Raw genomic sequence first — 18,232 nt, 5'->3', positions numbered from 1 at the left:
CAGAGATGAATTACATAAATAAAGATGAAATTATTTTATCAAACAGTACAGTAGTGCTGTTTAGTAGGGTCCCCCCCCGACATGTGGCATTAAAATGCTGTACCAACATAAAAATATAGAATGAAAATCGCCTTTTTAGAAATTGTCTTACTCCATTCAACATCATTAATGTAGCATTAAAAACACTTACACCAGATATAGAATTTATAAAACTTGCCAAAACTCTAATTTTCATCTGCCAGTCTACCTCATGACCACAGACACAAGGCTAGAGCAAAAATAAAGCAGCACAAAGCCACCATTTTCACCACAACAACAAACTCATAGATGGGATGTGCCTTTTGTTATTCTGATGAATGACTGCCTTCTTATCCTTGCTATTCCTTTATTCTTCACTTAAGTAGTCATCTTCTTCACACCATACCAATGTGTTAACCAAGCAGGGGTTTCCCTAAAGAGTGGTGCAGCAACGCTATACTGTACTTTACTAAAACTCTTTGATGGGATAAAAACAATGTATCAAGACACACGGTAGTGTGTCGTGTGGCCCAAGAAGCCGGAGTGCCACACCGCGAGTATCTTTACAGGAAGAAAGTAAATGCGATTTTCACACCTTTGTAGCTCTGTAATTCCTTATCCGATTGAAACCAAAGTTGGTACAGAAGTGCCGGCTAGGTAGGGGAGTCAACATTCCAAATTTGAAGAAAATCACTCCAGCCATTTCTGCGATACGAGCCGCCAAAGTTAGGGTTTTTTCTTCGTTGTTTTCTTCTACTTCTTTTCGCACACTTTGCAAAATCCGCCATAAAACACGAATGCGTGCTCCAATAGGGCTAACATTTGGCACACTTAAAGGGCTCATTAAGGTGAATCTCAGTATTACGTTTTGTAGGAATCCGATGAACATTCACGGAGTTATGACCGATTATTTGCGTAAAATAAGGTCGAAGGTCTGTCACGCCCACAGGATAAACTGCTTGAAGGAATGAGATGAAAATTGCTATGTAGATGGAGTAACTATCATAGGAGTGCCTTTATGTGGTTTGAAAGGAATCCAGTTAAAGGCCATCGAGATATGACACAAAACCCAACCTATGTCACAATTACGCAATCGATTTTTATGAATAAAAAAAAACTATTAGTTTTCACGCCTACCAGGCAAACCGCTTAGAGCAGTAAATGTAGCTGGAATAATTATCATAAAAAGTCCTTGCAGTAGTACAGAAGAATCGGATTACAAACCACTGAATTATGATTGCAAAGCCAACGACGTGTAATATATGCGAGATTGAGATACTCTAATAGAACAGACACCCTAATAAAGCATTCAGCTACGTTATAACTTACTGCATTATAGAATTATATAACATTGAAAGTTATTCTGTAGGTAGTTCAGCTACAAACAGTTAATCTTATAGACAATTCAGCTACAAGCAAGTCACTCTGTAGAGAGTTCAGCTACAAATATGTTGCTGTAGAGATTCAGAACATTATAAGTCACACTGAAGAGAATTCAACTATAAACTAGTCACCTTGTAGAGAGTTCAGCTACAACAAGTCACTCTGTAGAGAAATCAGCTACAAACAAATCACCCTGTAGAGAGATCAGCTAGAAGAAGTCACCTTGTAAGAGTTCAGCTATAAAGAAACCACCATGTAGAGAATTCAGCTATGAACAGATCATTATGTAGAGAGTTCAGCTAGAAACAAGTCACCCTGTAGAGAGATCAGCTAGAAGAAGTCACCTTGTAAAGAGTTCAGCTACAAAGAAACCATAATGTAGAGAATTCAGCTATGAACAGATCATCCTGTAGATAGTTCAGCTAGAAACAAGTCATCCTGTAGAGAGATCAACTAGAAGAAGTTACCTTGTAGAGAGTTCAGCTACAAACAAACCATCATGTAGAGAGTTCAGCTACCCTGTAGGGAGTTCAGCTACGAAAGGATCACCCTGTAGAGAGTTTAGCAAGAAACAAGTCACCCTGTATAGAGAGATCAGCTAGAAGAAGCTATACCTTGTAGAGAGTTCAGCTACAAAGAAACCACCATGTAGAGAGTTCAGCTGCAAAAAAATCGACTTGTAGAAAGTTTAGCAAATCACCCTGTAGAGAGTTCAGCTTTAAACAGGTTTTCCTGTAGAGAGATCAGCTAGAAGAAGTTACCTTGTAGTGTGTTCAGCTACAAACAAACCATCATGTAGAAAGTTCAGCTGCAAACGAATCACCCTGCAGAGAGTTCAGCTACGACAAGATCGCCCTATAGAGAGTTCAGCTAGAAGAAGAGAATTCAGCTACAAAGAAACTACCATGTAGATAGTTCAGCTGTAAACACATCATCCTGTAGAGACTTCAGCTACGAACAGATCAGCTGGTAGAGTTCAGCTAGAAACAAGTCACCCTGCAGAGAGATCAGCTAGAAACAAGTTATCCTGTAGAGAGACCAGCTAGAACAAGTCACTTTGTATGTAGAAAGTTCAGCTACAAAAATTCACCCTGTAGAGAGGTCAGCTAGAAAAAGTCACCTTGTAGAGAGTTCAGCTACAAAGAAACTACCGTGTAGAGAGTTCAGCTGCAAACAAATCACTTGTAGAGAGTTCAGCCAGAAACAGGTCACCCTGTAGAGATCAGATAAAAACAAATCACCCTGTAGAGAGATCAACTACAAAGAAACCATCCTGTAAAGAGTTAAATTACAAACAGATAACCCTATGGAGAGTTCGGCTAGAAACAATTCACCCTGTAGAGAGATCAGTTTGAAGAAGTTACCTTGTAGAGAGTTCAGCTACAAAGAAACCACCAGGTAGAGAGTTCAGTTGCAGACAAATCACCCTGTTGAAAGTTCAGCTATGAACAGATCACCCTGTATCGAGGTCAACTAGAAGGATCACCTAGTAGAGAGTTCAGCTGCAAACAAATCACCCTGCATATAGTACAGTTACAAACAACTCACCCTGTAGAGAGATCAGCTACAAAACAGATCACCCTGTAGAGAGTTCAGCTACAAACAATTCACTCTGTAGAGAGATCAGCTAGAAGAAGTTACCTTGTAGAGAATTCAGCTACAATGAAACTATCATGTAGAGAGTTCAGCTGTAAAGAAATCACCCTGTAGAAAGTTCAGCTACGAACAATTTCCCTGCAGACAGATCAATTAGAAATAAGTCATCCTGTAGAGAGACCAGCTAGAAGAAATCCCTTTGTATGTAGAGAGTTCAACTACTAAAAACCACCCTGCAAATAGTTCAGCTACAAACAAGTCAACCTGTAGAGAGATCAGCTAGAAGAAGTTACCTTGTAGAGAGTTCAGCTACGAAGAAATCATCATGTAGAGAATTCAGCTGCAAATAATTCACCCTGTAGAGAGTTCAGCTACGAACAGACCACCCTGTATAGAGATCAGGTAGAAGAAGTCACCCTGTAGAGATATCAGCTAAATAAAAGTTACCATATAGGGATCAGCTACAAACAAATCACCCTGTAGCAATATGTGTTGGAAACAAATCACCATGTAGTGAGTTCAGCTAGAAACAAGTCACTCTAAAAAGAGTTCAGCTACAAACAATGAGGGTTTCAGCTACAGTTCAGTTATGTACGTATAAGAAGTCACCTTATGACCTACAGTACATGATTATCATTCATTGTTAAATATACAAATATTTTTAATCAGACAAGAAACTGTACATAATATTTCTTCCTTTGTTCCACAATCCCTGCAGAAAAGAAAAAAAACAAATTAAAAGTAAGCACCAAAGCCAGTTAATGGCCGGCTTTGTGGCTTGCAATACAAAAAGAAGTGATATCTAAACCAAAACAGCCAAGCTGTAAAAAAAAGTGTGTGGCCCCCAAAGGCTAGGATGAAAAAAGATGTGAAATCCAAGGTGGCAGCCAAGAAATGGCTGTGATGGTAGGTTAATGGTAAAAATTTTAAATATGACAATTCAGGTGAATTTGGTGCCGAATTCTAGTGGAGGAGGAAATGCAAATTCACCTGAATTGTTGTAATTAAAAATGTTTGCCATTAACCTACCATCACAGCTATTTCTTGGCCGTCACCTTGGATTTCACATTTTTTCATCCTGGCCTTTTTGGGGGCCGCACTCTTTTTTTATAGCTTGGCTGTTTTGGTTTAGATATAATTAACAAACTGACTTTGATGTTGGTAGCAAATTGACAGTTTTACTACTCTACCTTAATTTACTGGGGAAAGCTCAGTCAAGGTTACGCTCAAGACTTGTTAAAGTACATCAGTGTTTCCTGACTGCTGTATTGGGAGTAGGGACCCGTCAATTATGCTAGCATAATTATGAACATAATAGGTGCCTGAAAGCATTGAACATAATGCTAGCAATATTTTGTAACAGTATGAATTCTTGCTTATAAATAAAAATAGCGATCACAGAAAGATCGATATACTCTAATAGAACAGTCAGTAACTCTAATAGAACAATCATAGAGCTGACTGTTCTATTAGAGTATATCGATCTTTTCTGTGATATGCATTTTGACAAGTAATTTTGTGCTTCAGTCACTTATTATTTATCCATACTGAAACTGGAAATTATTAGCAGAGCATGAGAACTGAGACATAAATAATTGGGCATAATTCGAGCATAATAGTAAGTATTGAGCATAAATTTAAGCATAAGGCCCCTATTTGGTGATTGTTAGTTTCTCATCCACCGCCAGCATCCTTCTTAAGCTACCACATGGTAAGCCATTATTTACTCCATGCATGCTCAGAATAACACGTGATACCAAACTGTTTTAATTTTTTGTTGATGAACGTTACAATGCGCTATATATCGCCAGGAGAACTGTTGTTTTCCTTAGCAAATTGTTGCAATGCCAGTTGTAATTGTGTTCTATTGACTTCATCAAAGCAGGCTTTCAGTTGACTGTCGAAAAACAGTTGGCGATCATGAAAAGTAGAATCAGCTGGTGAAGGAAATGTTTGTAGTAAGAAAGAAAGACAATTTGGGCAAGGTCTGTACATCAGCGTGTTAATATTATAAAATAATGGCATAATGTTAATACCCTCCCACCCACATCATAATAATTAGAATGGCTGGATGAGAAACTAATAATCACCAAATAGGGGCCTAATAGGTAAACTTATGTGAAGTGCAGCATAGCATAATAGGTAAAATTATGAGCATAATCGGCGGGTCCCTATTTGGGAGCAAGTGACTGCTCTAATTGAAGGTGACTGTCTGCAATTTTGATTTTACAACTTTAAAACCCTGACTGTTTCATAAGTCGCACCCCTTTTACAGCGTGCCTATTCTGGCATAGTTCTACAGTACAATGCTAATAAGCATAATAACACCAACTTAGAGATGTTTGCATTTGATTTAACTGTAAGAACCTTACTTTAAGTGATAGACAAGTGAGATGTGATTCATCTTGAATACCTTTAATATCATCAACAGCCAAACCAATCTGTAGTAGAGGTAAAAGTAAGTATCTATTACTAAATCAGAACAAATGATTAAGAATTATTACTTATTATTCGTGATCAAATTTTTGATAACTGTTGATCTACACACACACACACACACACACACACACACACCGGTGAAGTTCACTTTTCACCATGAATGGATAGCCATGCCAATTCACTACATATTTGCACCACAGCCATGCCACTGATTTGCTCAGGCTGCTTTTCCCAGATGGATTTCTAGAGATGTGTGACAGCTCCTTGGAACAATCTGGCACCTTGAAATTCTACTGGTCAGCTGAAAACACAAAGCTAGAGACACGGACTGTCTTGGGCAGTTGTCCAGGTGTTCATTTTCAGTGGCACAGATGGTCTTGAGAGCCCAACATTAAGGCTGAAGACATTATATGATTTACTTGGCTATTTTCTGTTCATATACCATTTGTTCTCCCACCACTCCTCCCACCACCACCCATAGTGACTTTCTTATGTTACAGATACTGTTGTGAAAAATGGTACTCAAAATCATGGTTATATCAACAGCTAGCTTGCTATGGATTACAGTGAGATAAACACTATGGTTAGCTGCATTCTCAGTAAAAATTTCAAACTTGTAGCTTTCACCTTCCCAAGCTATACTGGATTGAAATATTCAAAATTGCACATGTCATAATGTATTTGTGACTGAATATGACAAAACAAGGCTTCAACGCACAAAGCTTTGTTAGGAGATATGGCGATTTTAAGGAATCATTGTGTAATAACTTCCCAGTGCCTACAGCTGTGCAAACAAAATTTGCACCAATTGTTCATCTGTTCACTAGCTATCACTGAGTGGGTGTATACATTTCTGATACCCAAAATTTGCCCTGTTTTGAGCAGCTTTTTTCGAGCGTGTAATAATATCACAGATGGTAGTGATAGAGTGGGAGGGTGGGGGTGGACGGTGGTCTTAATATACGGGTATAAAATGGAGTAAGAAGACGATTGGAACCCAGAGGCCAAGTTTGGGCTCTCCATGGCCCTCCATGGCCCTCAAATTACTCCATATTGACTGAGAACACTATTGGCGAGCTCTCTGTGAAGTCCCAGCTCACTACACACTATTATCACAAAGCCATGGCCATTAAATGGTGCCAATCTCACACTCGTGGCTTTGACAGGGTCGGAAGAAAGCTGCTACAGAAACCAGACTTTCCAGTGCTGAAGTAAGTACAGTGTGAAATATGATAGTGTATTAGACCAGCAATCCATTTCTGGTAAAATCGTAAGTTTGATTTTGTGTGTGTGGAAGCCTTGTTATATGAAATCCGGTCACATTTGATGTGTGTAGAATGTAGATCAACAGTTTCCTCAAATTAGGTCATGTTTGTAAGTGTACATAAGTAGCTACATAGTATGCAGAATCAGTTTCATGCAGCACAACTCTGGGAAAGAACACTGATGCATTTAGAGACAATTCTGTAATTATTTACTCACAGATTGTTATACTTACATTATGTTAAAACTAAAAGCATTAGAGCCATATACAGCTTTACTTTTTGAATACCTAAGTTAGAATTTTGTGTGGAAAGGTGCAGTCACAAATACTCTTCATACAGGACATACCAGAAAATTTGTCAGTACAATCGGCATCACTATCACAAATACAATCCACAAAAGGTATGAAGCTACAGGGAAAAGAACTTCAGCTGGTAATGTATTGACAGCTTGTGTTGCATTAGTTCCTTGGCTAGAGTCTTCTTCCTCGGTGTTATAAAATAGATCATCAAAATCAAACTCTCCAGTAGTCAACATCATAGTTTTCAGAATGGAGTTAGCAGGTGATGAAAAAGCTGTCTTCATGTCCTGAGTATGTATATTATACAAGGTTACAATTATAAAAATACTGTAATATTCACCATGACAAGTGATCTGCAATACACAGTGTATAAATAGAAATCTGTGGACGACATTTTCAAGCGTTAGGCTTTCATATGTTCTATTGTGTTTCTAAATGGTTTAATATTCTACCCTCTCATGCTCGTGAAGGTAAATGTGGTCCCATACTTTTTTGATTTTGAAATGAGTTTTACCCTAGTACATTTGTATCAGGTTCACACACAAAACTCCTATTGTAAGTTGTTAGCTAGCCACATAAACTGAATTAAAAGAGATGGTTAAATGTAAGCTCCAAGCGACGATGCACTAAATGACCAAAATAATGTACGAAGGTGTTCTCAGATGAACACAATGGAACATCTGTAAAAGATGATGGATTTCCTTGAGTTGTGAATAAATATTTTGTTTTGCACACGTTGTTTACCTCACTTTGTAGACCACCTTCTATGTATACCAGATAAACTATCGCCTTACAAGTGTTTTCCAAGAAAACGTATAACACTCAAAGAATGGCCTCACGACAAACTAATTATAGCACTCTGCTTCACCTTATGCTGTTGTGTATAGCACTTGCTTTGATGTTTTATATAACTCTTACACGTGCACACAATATGCACACATAGAGTATAAAATAATATGCATAATATTATCAATACAAAATTTTGTGTTAATTGAATGGAAATTTCCCTTACCGGGCGGAAAAACAGCATGTAAAATGTTATACCAAAGGAAACCACACACAGTATTGGTAACAGCAACATCTTCAAAATTGTCTTCAAAATGCGTGTAAACATCAAAACATAGACTCCTGTGTAAGGAAATTTCTTCAAAAACAACACCACGTTTAACCAAGCCATCAAAATGGTGACAGCACCAAACTCCCATTGCCAAGATTCTGGGCACTGACAGTCGGCTGCTAACCCAAATACCACAAATGCTATTGAAGATGGATACAAGTACAACTCCATCCAATTTTCAGGTTCAAGGAAATACAAGTACAACTCCATCCTATTTTCAGGTTCAAGGAAGTAGCAAAAATTTGTGTAATATATTATTTGGAAAGCCTCAATTGCAATTCTGATAATGGAAAATGTGATAGTGACAATAGCTGTTTCAACCAGGAAAGCCTCGTTGCCATTTCCTATGTAATACACAAATATGTGATAATATTTACACACATATGTGATAATATTTAAGTAACGTACCTGCAGCAAACCTTACATGTATATGTGACCCGCTGAGCAAAAACCCGACTTATTTACAATTTCCCTGAACTTCACATTTGTTGTTGTTTAGAGAGAAAAATCAGTAAGCTGTTAAAGTTTCAACTTTTTCTGCTAACTGCTTTCAGAGTTACAGTGATAGACAACAAGAGCAAAACAATCAATTTGTAAAGTGCCTATACGGACAAAAATTACAGGCACTCATTTAATTGATTATAAGTCTCTAGTGCAAAGGCTACAGAGTTGGGACTTGCCTAACTACATCCATGCTATCAAGCAAGAAGGCTGTTGAAGCTTAAAACACTGACCATAAAGTTACGTTTTACCGCAATGTAAACAAACACACATAATTCACATTTGCTTTATGGTGCAGAAACTAAACAAAGATATTCTATCTCTCCACAAAGAGACAATATTAGATATTTCAATTTGAGTCTTCCTACACTGTTTACTGAAGCAATTAAGTAGCACTTATTTTTTACCTAATGTACTTCTATAAAACACTTATACAAACAAGTAAGGTTTTCGTTCAGCGGGTCACATATATACATTTATGTATGCCATAACATGATTTTCACCACATAATATTTGCATTTGATAGTAAATAATTTTCTCTAGCTTAATAATTTTTTTAAAATGTGTGTGTGCATGCGTATGTGTGTGCATGCGTGTGTTGTGTGTGTGTGTGTGTGTGTGTGTGTGTGTGTGTGTGTGTGTGTGTGTGTGTGTGTGTGTGTGTGTGTGTGTGTGTGTGTGTGTGTGTGTGTTATTCTGTGTAGGATTTTGTGTGATAATGTATACAGGTGCATACAGTAAAACTTAACATGCAAGAGAAATGTAGTGGTAATTGGTTTTGTAATTAGTATAAATGAACCATTTACACTAATTATTATTTTTAAAATCTTGCATGCGTTGCCAATGTTACAGTCACCTAGTTCATGTTTTGTATTGCCTAAAGACAGGCATCCATTGAGATATAATCAAATGCGTAATTAAGTTAATGGATTAAACCAAATTAATTAGCAACTACTAAACAAACCAACAGTGGACACCTGAAGTTGTACACATCAAATTGTCTACAGCTTGGCTGTTATTGCATGGATACAATAAAGGAAAATCTTTAATATAACACACAAGTGTAGTATACATATCATATTAATTTTTTTCTTGTATAATTTCATCAGCTGTCATATTCATGGCCAAGCATTGATTATTGGTATATAGAAATGAATAAATTACCTTGACAATCAGCATTGGGAACTGTAAGGGAAAACAAAATAAATACAATTTAAATGCATATGATTCTATAGGATGCATATTGTACATATAGAAGTGCAAATTATTACTAATATATGACCAGTTGTATGATGGGGTGTAGTTTGTGCCCACATGCCATATTTTCACAAATCCAGTCATATTTGATAAATAAAACATTTGCTTATTTTGCATTTAATTTTCATTGTAAGTACTAGTTAGATCCTCTATCTGAGATTATCAAGTCGTCAGTTACAATTCTTATTACTTTTGAAAAGAGATTGTGTGCAACTAGAAATCAATGCCTGTGGGAAGACTTTGCACAAAGACATAGACATTTGTTAGTTTATTCAATGACAAATTAATAAAGTACTAGAAACTTCGGTAAAGCTTTTGGGTTAGATGACAAAATAATACAAACCTATATAACTTCCTGGTGTGCCTGCTATCCATATAATTATGCACATGGTTGATCATCTAGCTATTATAGTTTTGATGGACACTACAAACTCAAAACTGGAGCCTGTTAACCAGGACACTTGAAAATGAGGACACTTGCATACTGTGTACACTTAGCAATGGTTCAATAGCATTCCTTAACACGTTAACTGATCTGGAAAATCAGGACGCCTTGAACCAGTCAGTTCCAAGGTTTCCTTAACACACAGGTTTCACCACTGTAGTGCAATAGCACTACTTTTTAAATACAGTGATGGTGCAGTTACTGTAACACTACTATAGATAATTCAGCTTAAAATTCCTGAAATCAATGCTATGCATAATATGCCTGAAAAACATACACATATCATTGATAATGTAATATACATAATAATGTATGCCTGTACATACCTTGAGGCCTGCCTGCAAATTAGAAAAAAAAGATACATCAATAATAATAGTCATGCCAATATGTTTTACTTACATACAGTAAGTACATACAGAGATATTCCCATTGCACCCACCATGATGTATATCTTTCCACTGTCAAGTTTAATCAGTTTCCCATGGTAGGACAAAGTAGTTTTAGTAGGATACTTCAACATGTATTTGAAGTCCTTCATTAAATAAGAGTATATTAAACTCTGGGAATGGAAGTCAACCTTTAACTTTTTTGAATTCTGTACAATCATAGTCATCCTCTTTGGGTTGTAAGATTGTAGTGCTTCCTAGCTACCAAGTGGTAGGTTTAGGAGTAGCAACATAAACCATAAAACAAACAGGTAAACTCTGTTTACATACCCACGTGATTGGGAATGTGGATGAAAAAACATTCTATTATTCTTAGCACTATTTCATCATGTATTGTTTGTAATTTACAAGTTACAAATTGTTGGCATTTTATTTTACTACATGGATAAACAAACACATTATAATACCAGGGGTAGTGTACATGCCCACATACCTATTGTATGCTCGTATGGACACATCGTATGTACATGCAGTTACTGGCACAGTAAAGTACAATAGAAACTTACATTCTTCTGTCTGTGGATTTTGCAGTGAAAACATAAAAGTAGTCAAAAAAGCAAGAAACACTAAGTAAATGAACAAGTTGATGAAGTATATGAATATTCCATATGACATCCACTTGTAGGCCAGTAACTGGGATGAAAGGGGATGGTTGAGTAGTTCAATCCGTTTGTTATTAATCTGCAAAAGAGTATACAAAGACAATTCATAGCATTGCAATGCTACTGTATTTACATCCTAGCACAAAAGTGGACAGCTAAAATGTATCATTAAAATTCTCTTGTGAAATATTGTTATTGCTGTAATGGAAAGAATTATCATTAAATGCATTGCTTGACAGTTGTATTATTGTGTTTATAATATTTCTCCTTGATTTAATGATAATTATTTTTTCTTGTTCAATGTATATTTGTGTATTATACTCTGCATTGAGTGTTTCACAGTAATAAATAAATAAATAAATAATTAATAAATAAATAAATAAATAAACCCTGCTCTACAATTGTACCTAGACACAGGGTATAATTTTGAGAATGTTAGCACCCAAACAAATGATTATGAGGTGATTTGGTAGGTGTACATGAGGTTTGAGCTGCAGAGAAGCTTATTGAATCAGATGAGTAGAAGTAAATGTCTACCCACCAGGAAAGATATACAATGTTTAGGTGCAAAATGGGCTATATTTGTAATAGTTATACCATGGCTATGAGGGATATTGCTGATATATACACCCAAAGTCCGAGAACAATGGGTGTATATTCATTGCAGCTGTGGTATAATTGATATAAATCATGCACTCACCTTACGTTAAAGAACTACACTCACCAGTTTGTTTTATAAACTGGTATCTGATGACCAATTGTGGCATGTGCTAATAACAGCCTTCAGAATGTTATCCATGTATCATTATGCTTCAGTGCACAATATAATATGATTGTTGGTTTGAGATTTTATTATTACTCTACTGCGCTACATTATGGCTACTAATTTTATATTGCTATAGAGACAGAAAGTAAATTACAATATTTATAAGTAAAGAGTTTAGGACATAGACAGTGGAAAGGGGGAGGCCCCCCTCGGTATGCTGACGGAAGGGGCTTAGCACACCTCAGAATGATAACTGTCCGAAATTATCCTTCTTGGAGTGGAACGCTCAAATACCCTAATAGAGCAGTCAAAGTGTTTCATAAAAACGTGTTCCTAAAAGTAGTCTAAAAATGGAGAAAATCAATGGGAATTGAACCACGGACCCCTCACTTTAAGGGTTGGTGTCTTACCACTATACCATGTGTGTAAGGGCTGTTTTGTACTGCTCACAAATGCCGTATGTTGATTAATAGTGTAGTCACTTTCCAAAAGACTGAAAAAAGCCTGTTTTAAATATTTTTTGATCTAGATAATTGATGTTTTAGTTGAAATAATTACTTCTGGTGAACTTAGAGACATGATAAAAGCTACAATAGCCACAGCCGCAGCCTCTCAGACCCCCTGCTGCTAGAGATTCTATACTCTTGTCAGCCCCAACAGCAGCTACTTCCTCTGCCACTGATTTAGGATTATAAGTCACAAACCTATTTTAAATATAGTTATCATTATTGTCCCATGGCCAACCCAATGGTTAACATGTGATGCATAGTGATTATTTAGTGACCTCTCATTATAGAAAATTGTTACCAATTATTGTAACTCGTAATTTTGTGACTACACTCAGCCTGGCTAAGAAACTAATACTGAATTCCACAATGCAATCCTATGTGTCGTTCGATATAATGAGTCAAATCATATCATATCGTTGAACTAGGTGGGCATCAAAGCCATGAGCAAACTGCATTTACATGATATTTTCTGGGCAATATGCAAGTTATACTCTGAGTGGCACCTTTGAATACCTATGTTAAAGTGGTATATGTCTAGAATACACCAACATAGAAGGGTAATTCACCTATAGTAAGCTGTTTTTTCCACCATATTAAAGGTTGTGCCATGCTGATATTTACTGGGCTGGGTAAAAGTACATCTTTGACCCAGTTATCAAGCACTTCTAAGTGACAGAAACTTGCACATGTGTTGGTTAGTGCAAGTTGTGTACATCACCCCATGATACAGTTCGTGACTTGTTATCGGTTACAATTGTGTGTTACACTCCTACTTAAATAATAACATTATAGGAAAAGTAATGAATTAGCTCCCTTCCTACATATTTCCACTTGCTGTTGTTCCTTCACTCTATGTAGTAACTGAAAATGGGATTAGATTATTATGCTTGATAAATTGAATCATAATGACTAGTGTTTGGATAGTATAGGACATAACAGTTAGACACTCTCCACATAAATACCTTAGTACAACTACTTACCATTACTTGAAAACTATGTGCTTCTTTCTTAAAACTTTGGTGTAACCAGTTATGGTGACTCCTGTGAGTCCTGTCACTAATGATGATTAAAAGAGATAAAGCACATAATTTACATAGCTGAGTATTTGCATAGTATATGGTTTCATTCAATATAAGCCTATAAAAGTTAATACTACTATTTTTAAAAAACAACATGTTCTTAGTTCAGAAAGACATGAGTTCCTATATTTTCCATAATATGTATTCAATATTCAAAAAATGCAATGAATAAATATTGGTGCTGGACTTGAATGTGATGTGTTACATACACTGTCTTAACAGTATCATAATTTTAGTGGTACCAGGAGCACATTGAGTCTATAGACATGAGAGTGTGTAACACCACAAACCGCTAAATTCAAACATGGCTATTGTGTAGTACAAAAGGTAGCTCTAAAGTACATACCTCTTAAGACATACGAGGCACATGAGTGAGTACATTATTATACTGACATGACAAAGCCAAGCTATGGATAATTACAGTAGTTGAAAGGCATGATAGAAGAATGGTAGCAGGATATTTGGCCATTCAACATTCACTAATGATACAAATTTTATTTAAGTTGACTTGTTGGTACTGTAACATTCCTTGTGTGACTCAACAGTTTTCCTGTTGAAGCAGATTTACTGCTTCTGACTTCACACAAGATAATGGAGTAGTGGCCTATTTGTATATCTTCACCATGCAACTAAAACCTCCATATTTTAGATTTAGCCTGTAATGTTAGTAGTGTATGAAGCTGCATGTGCCCTTGTCTACAAGATTTGATACATGCACATTATATAAACATAATTCAGTTACCGTAATTCTCTTCTTGTGCACAAAAAAGTTATGAATATCATTTTTGTGCAAATGCTTTATTTGTTCTGAGCAAAAATTGTTTTACATTTTCAGCAAGGTAGCCTCAGTTTAAAAACCGATTTAGCGACGTTCATTCACATTGCTTATTGTACCTTCAGTATACATATTAAGTCACACATTTACTGCTTGGAAATTTCATATAGCTAAATGTGCAAAAAATGTCATGTAGAAAAATAATTTTCGTATTATTTTTGCATACATAAAAATTTATGACAAAAAACAGCTCATTAAAGGTTAAAGTTGTATCATGGGCCCAACTGACAATCCTGAGCCTGAGGGCTGCAGGTCTGAGGAGTGGGTGTACATTTTAGGCAAATCACAAGGGCACATGATACGTACAACTGATATGTACCATGCTGATTGTAAGTAAATAGCTTGTGGCAGGCGGCAGATCACCAAAGCCAATATGGGACCAACCATTGGATTTATTACAGGGACTAATTTTAAAATTTGAGTATGCATCAGCAGCAATGATGTTGTGACTACATTAAATTTTGTTAACATTAATCGGCAAGTCTATACAGGCATCACAGAAAGCAATTTTACAGGATTTTAAAGCTACTGCATCATTTAAAGGCTGTTTATAACATTCACTAAACATCTATAGGGGTAAACTTCACTGTAGAGTGGATATCTCATGTTATTAAAATTCTAAAATGTGGCAAATCACTTATGCTATATAGCAGTAGTTCTCACTTAAAAACAACGTTTCTCAACTGATAAAATGGCAAACATGACAAATTGCTTCCATCTGAGTATTACAGAATGCAAAATCAGATGAATGGCTTTCATAATGGATTTTCAATATCAAGTTAGAGTATATTGTAGCTAAATTTGGATGTAATAGTAACCTAGATAAAACACATTGCATCATATTGTATCTTGTGATATAAAACACAATAATCACATGAATTTTGACAAACACTGCTTGAAGTTTCTTGGTTTACTAGGATGGTATATCCCCAGTATATGGAACAGTTAATTGTTTGTTATTTTAGTAGTTTTTGAGTAAATCCACATTCACTGATGTTTTACTGAGAGTTTAAAACTTAGTAAAACAATTATGTTCCATATACTTAAAGTTACTGACATTTTACTATCAGTATAACTGGGTACAACTACAGTAAAGCAGCTTAACAAATTAGTAAACTAAGAACCTTCAAGCAGTGAAACCCCTACGAATTTTATCCAATGCTTACTTTGGCTCTATAGGATGCTCCATTGGCCAGGTTTTACTGTGAAAATCTTCCAAAAATTCATAATAATATTTCTTGACATAGGTTCCATTTTGCTTTTTAATTGTTTTTATGCAATTGTTCAGTACAACTTCAGCAACATCTGTGTAAGGATAATGCATTTACTTAACAACTATAATAACAATGTATAGTATGCTGAATACATGACAAATTATATTCAGGAAATTCTCTCTGAAAATTGAGCTTGTAGTCAAAGACTTGCAGTAACAACATACTGAAGTGTAGTAATAGTGAAGTGCAGCATTGCTACCAGGTCACCTCGTTATATTTTAGATTCCACAAAAATGAATAAAAGTAAGAACCCATTGGAAGAAAATGTATTAATAGAGAAGTCATGCAAATTCTGTGAATGCTATTCCACTAGGGACCTGTGAGAAGGCTTAAAGCAAGGAGTCAGAAACATGTGTTCTGAGTAGTCAAAATTACTCTAATAGAACGATCATATGTAGCTATTCGTACTTCTTTCTTTAAAAAGTGCACATGTAGAGCCATAGAATTAATGGAAAAATACAGAAACAAAATAAGAAACTGTATCTTAAGTTTTGCATTTGGAATTGTAGGGGATGTGCCTTTGGATCTATACTACCACTGATTCCTCTTTCTTATTTATACCTTATGTGCCATAAATAACTCTCATACTCTGACTTACTGAAAAATTAAAAACTTCATCTGAAAAACCTGTATACATACATCTTTGCAATGTAAGCATGAGTATTCATATTGGATTGCGAAGAGGGACCTAATAGCTTTTTCTAATTGCAGGTACCTGACAGCCCATAACTTGATTTGTGAAAAAGGTACCAGCTTGAAATTTAGTCACACTATACCTTTTACATATCAACCACTATTGCTTGACGTAGTATAAAGTGATAGGATAAACAGTCAAACATTGAAATACAGAAAGGCTGTAAAGACCCCTAGTTTTCTCAGATCCAGTTACAAAATAATATTGAATGCAAAAATTATATATAATGTGCATACATAATATGTACAGATATGTACTGTAAATGCACAATTACACAAATCAACAAACCTGGCATTTCACTAATGAGGAGTTTCAATGGTGTACATTTTGCATACTTATCTTTGCTAGCACGCCACCTCAGAGCACTTTTCCACTTTCGAGAGGTAACAATGCATAAGGCAACATCCCTGTGTTTCAAAATATGACACAAAAGATACTGGCTTGTACTTTACTGTATAATCTCTCTAACACTAAAAATAGGTCTACAGCAACCTCTTTCTGAGAAACCACTTTTGTCATGCAGTACAGTAGTACTGTATATTAGGGATCACAGAGGTTTGAACTTTCTCACAAAAATATTAACCATAAACCAGCCTCACAATAACTTTATGCCACCTTAGCAGTATTGGTTGGGAAAATGTACGGATATTGATGGCACATCTGTCATGAGTGTTTTTGGCCAGCCACTCTAAATACCCTTTTAGGCTTGATTTTACCCAAAATTCACACAGGAAGAAAAGCTACATTTCAGGTATTCGGAAATCCCCAGTAAATGTACAGAAATTTCATGTTTCTGTACATTTCCAGTGTTCATGAAATTTGCACATTTCCTTGACAATTCCTGAAGTAGTATAGGACACAATTTCCATGACATTTCCTATTAGCAGTATTGATGGCATTTCTTGACATTTCCTAATGCAGGATAGATGAAATTTACTGACATTTTTGGAACACAGGAAAGATCAAATTTTCATAAATTTCTTTACATTTCCTGCACTCAGGATAGGTAGTGTCAAAATGCAAATTTCCTGTCTAGAAAATGTCAGTAAATGTCATGTGTCAACACATTTCCTAAGCACAGTATAGATGGGAGACAGTATAGTACCAAGTGTGCATTACCCTCTCCACCAGTTCAGGACAAATGACATTTCCTAAATGGCAAGGAACAGACAGCATTAGTACATTACAACTATAGCTAGCTTACCTACTTTAATAGAGTTTGCAAAACGTATAAGAAACCTATATTACCAAGGTATTATTTCATTGTGGGTTTGGGTTACCACATTTCCTGTTAATGTAGGAAATGTCCAGTAAACATGATATTTCTTGAAATTTACATGACGTGTCCTTGGCCTCTATAATGTACCGTATATATTGTATTTAGGTTACACCAAGACCTTATCCTAATCTGTAAAGTGTTACAGTAGTCAGGTATGACAGCAGCTGGAGTGACAATCTCGGACTAAAATTTCACTACATGCCATGAGTCCTTGACTTAGGAAATCTCATTAAAATTTTTGAATAGTACAGAAATCTCACTGCATGCCAAGTGTCCTTGAATAAGGAAATCTCATGTAAATGTAAAATTTCTGACTAGTGTAGGAAATGTCACTGCATGTCATGTGTCCTTCAATTAGGAAATCTCATGTAAATGTCAAATTTCTGAATAGTGTAGGAAATGTCACTGCATACCATGTGTCCTTGAAT

At 35.9% G+C, this 18,232-nt stretch overlaps 1 protein-coding gene across 1 annotated transcript in view; it reads right to left on the bottom strand.

The window, feature by feature from the left end:
• Positions 1 to 18,232, bottom strand: part of LOC136247782 (transient receptor potential cation channel subfamily A member 1 homolog) — a 36,117-nt gene that overhangs the window by 2,714 nt on the left and 15,171 nt on the right. Inside the window, exons 7-15 of the mRNA XM_066039607.1 lie at positions 16,814 to 16,932; positions 15,724 to 15,862; positions 13,624 to 13,699; positions 11,273 to 11,447; positions 10,647 to 10,658; positions 9,783 to 9,803; positions 8,013 to 8,461; positions 7,048 to 7,287; positions 5,370 to 5,438 (exon numbers count right to left, since the gene is read on the bottom strand). Of these exons, the coding sequence (XP_065895679.1) occupies positions 5,370 to 5,438; positions 7,048 to 7,287; positions 8,013 to 8,461; positions 9,783 to 9,803; positions 10,647 to 10,658; positions 11,273 to 11,447; positions 13,624 to 13,699; positions 15,724 to 15,862; positions 16,814 to 16,932 (1,300 nt within the window). The remainder of the gene's footprint in view (positions 1 to 5,369; positions 5,439 to 7,047; positions 7,288 to 8,012; positions 8,462 to 9,782; positions 9,804 to 10,646; positions 10,659 to 11,272; positions 11,448 to 13,623; positions 13,700 to 15,723; positions 15,863 to 16,813; positions 16,933 to 18,232) is intronic.

This window comes from Dysidea avara, chromosome 2 (assembly GCF_963678975.1).
Source record: "Dysidea avara chromosome 2, odDysAvar1.4, whole genome shotgun sequence".
NCBI lineage: Eukaryota > Metazoa > Porifera > Demospongiae > Dictyoceratida > Dysideidae > Dysidea > Dysidea avara.
The sequence above is the reverse complement of the archived record's forward strand: the minus strand, read 5'-3'. Positions and strand labels throughout refer to the sequence as shown.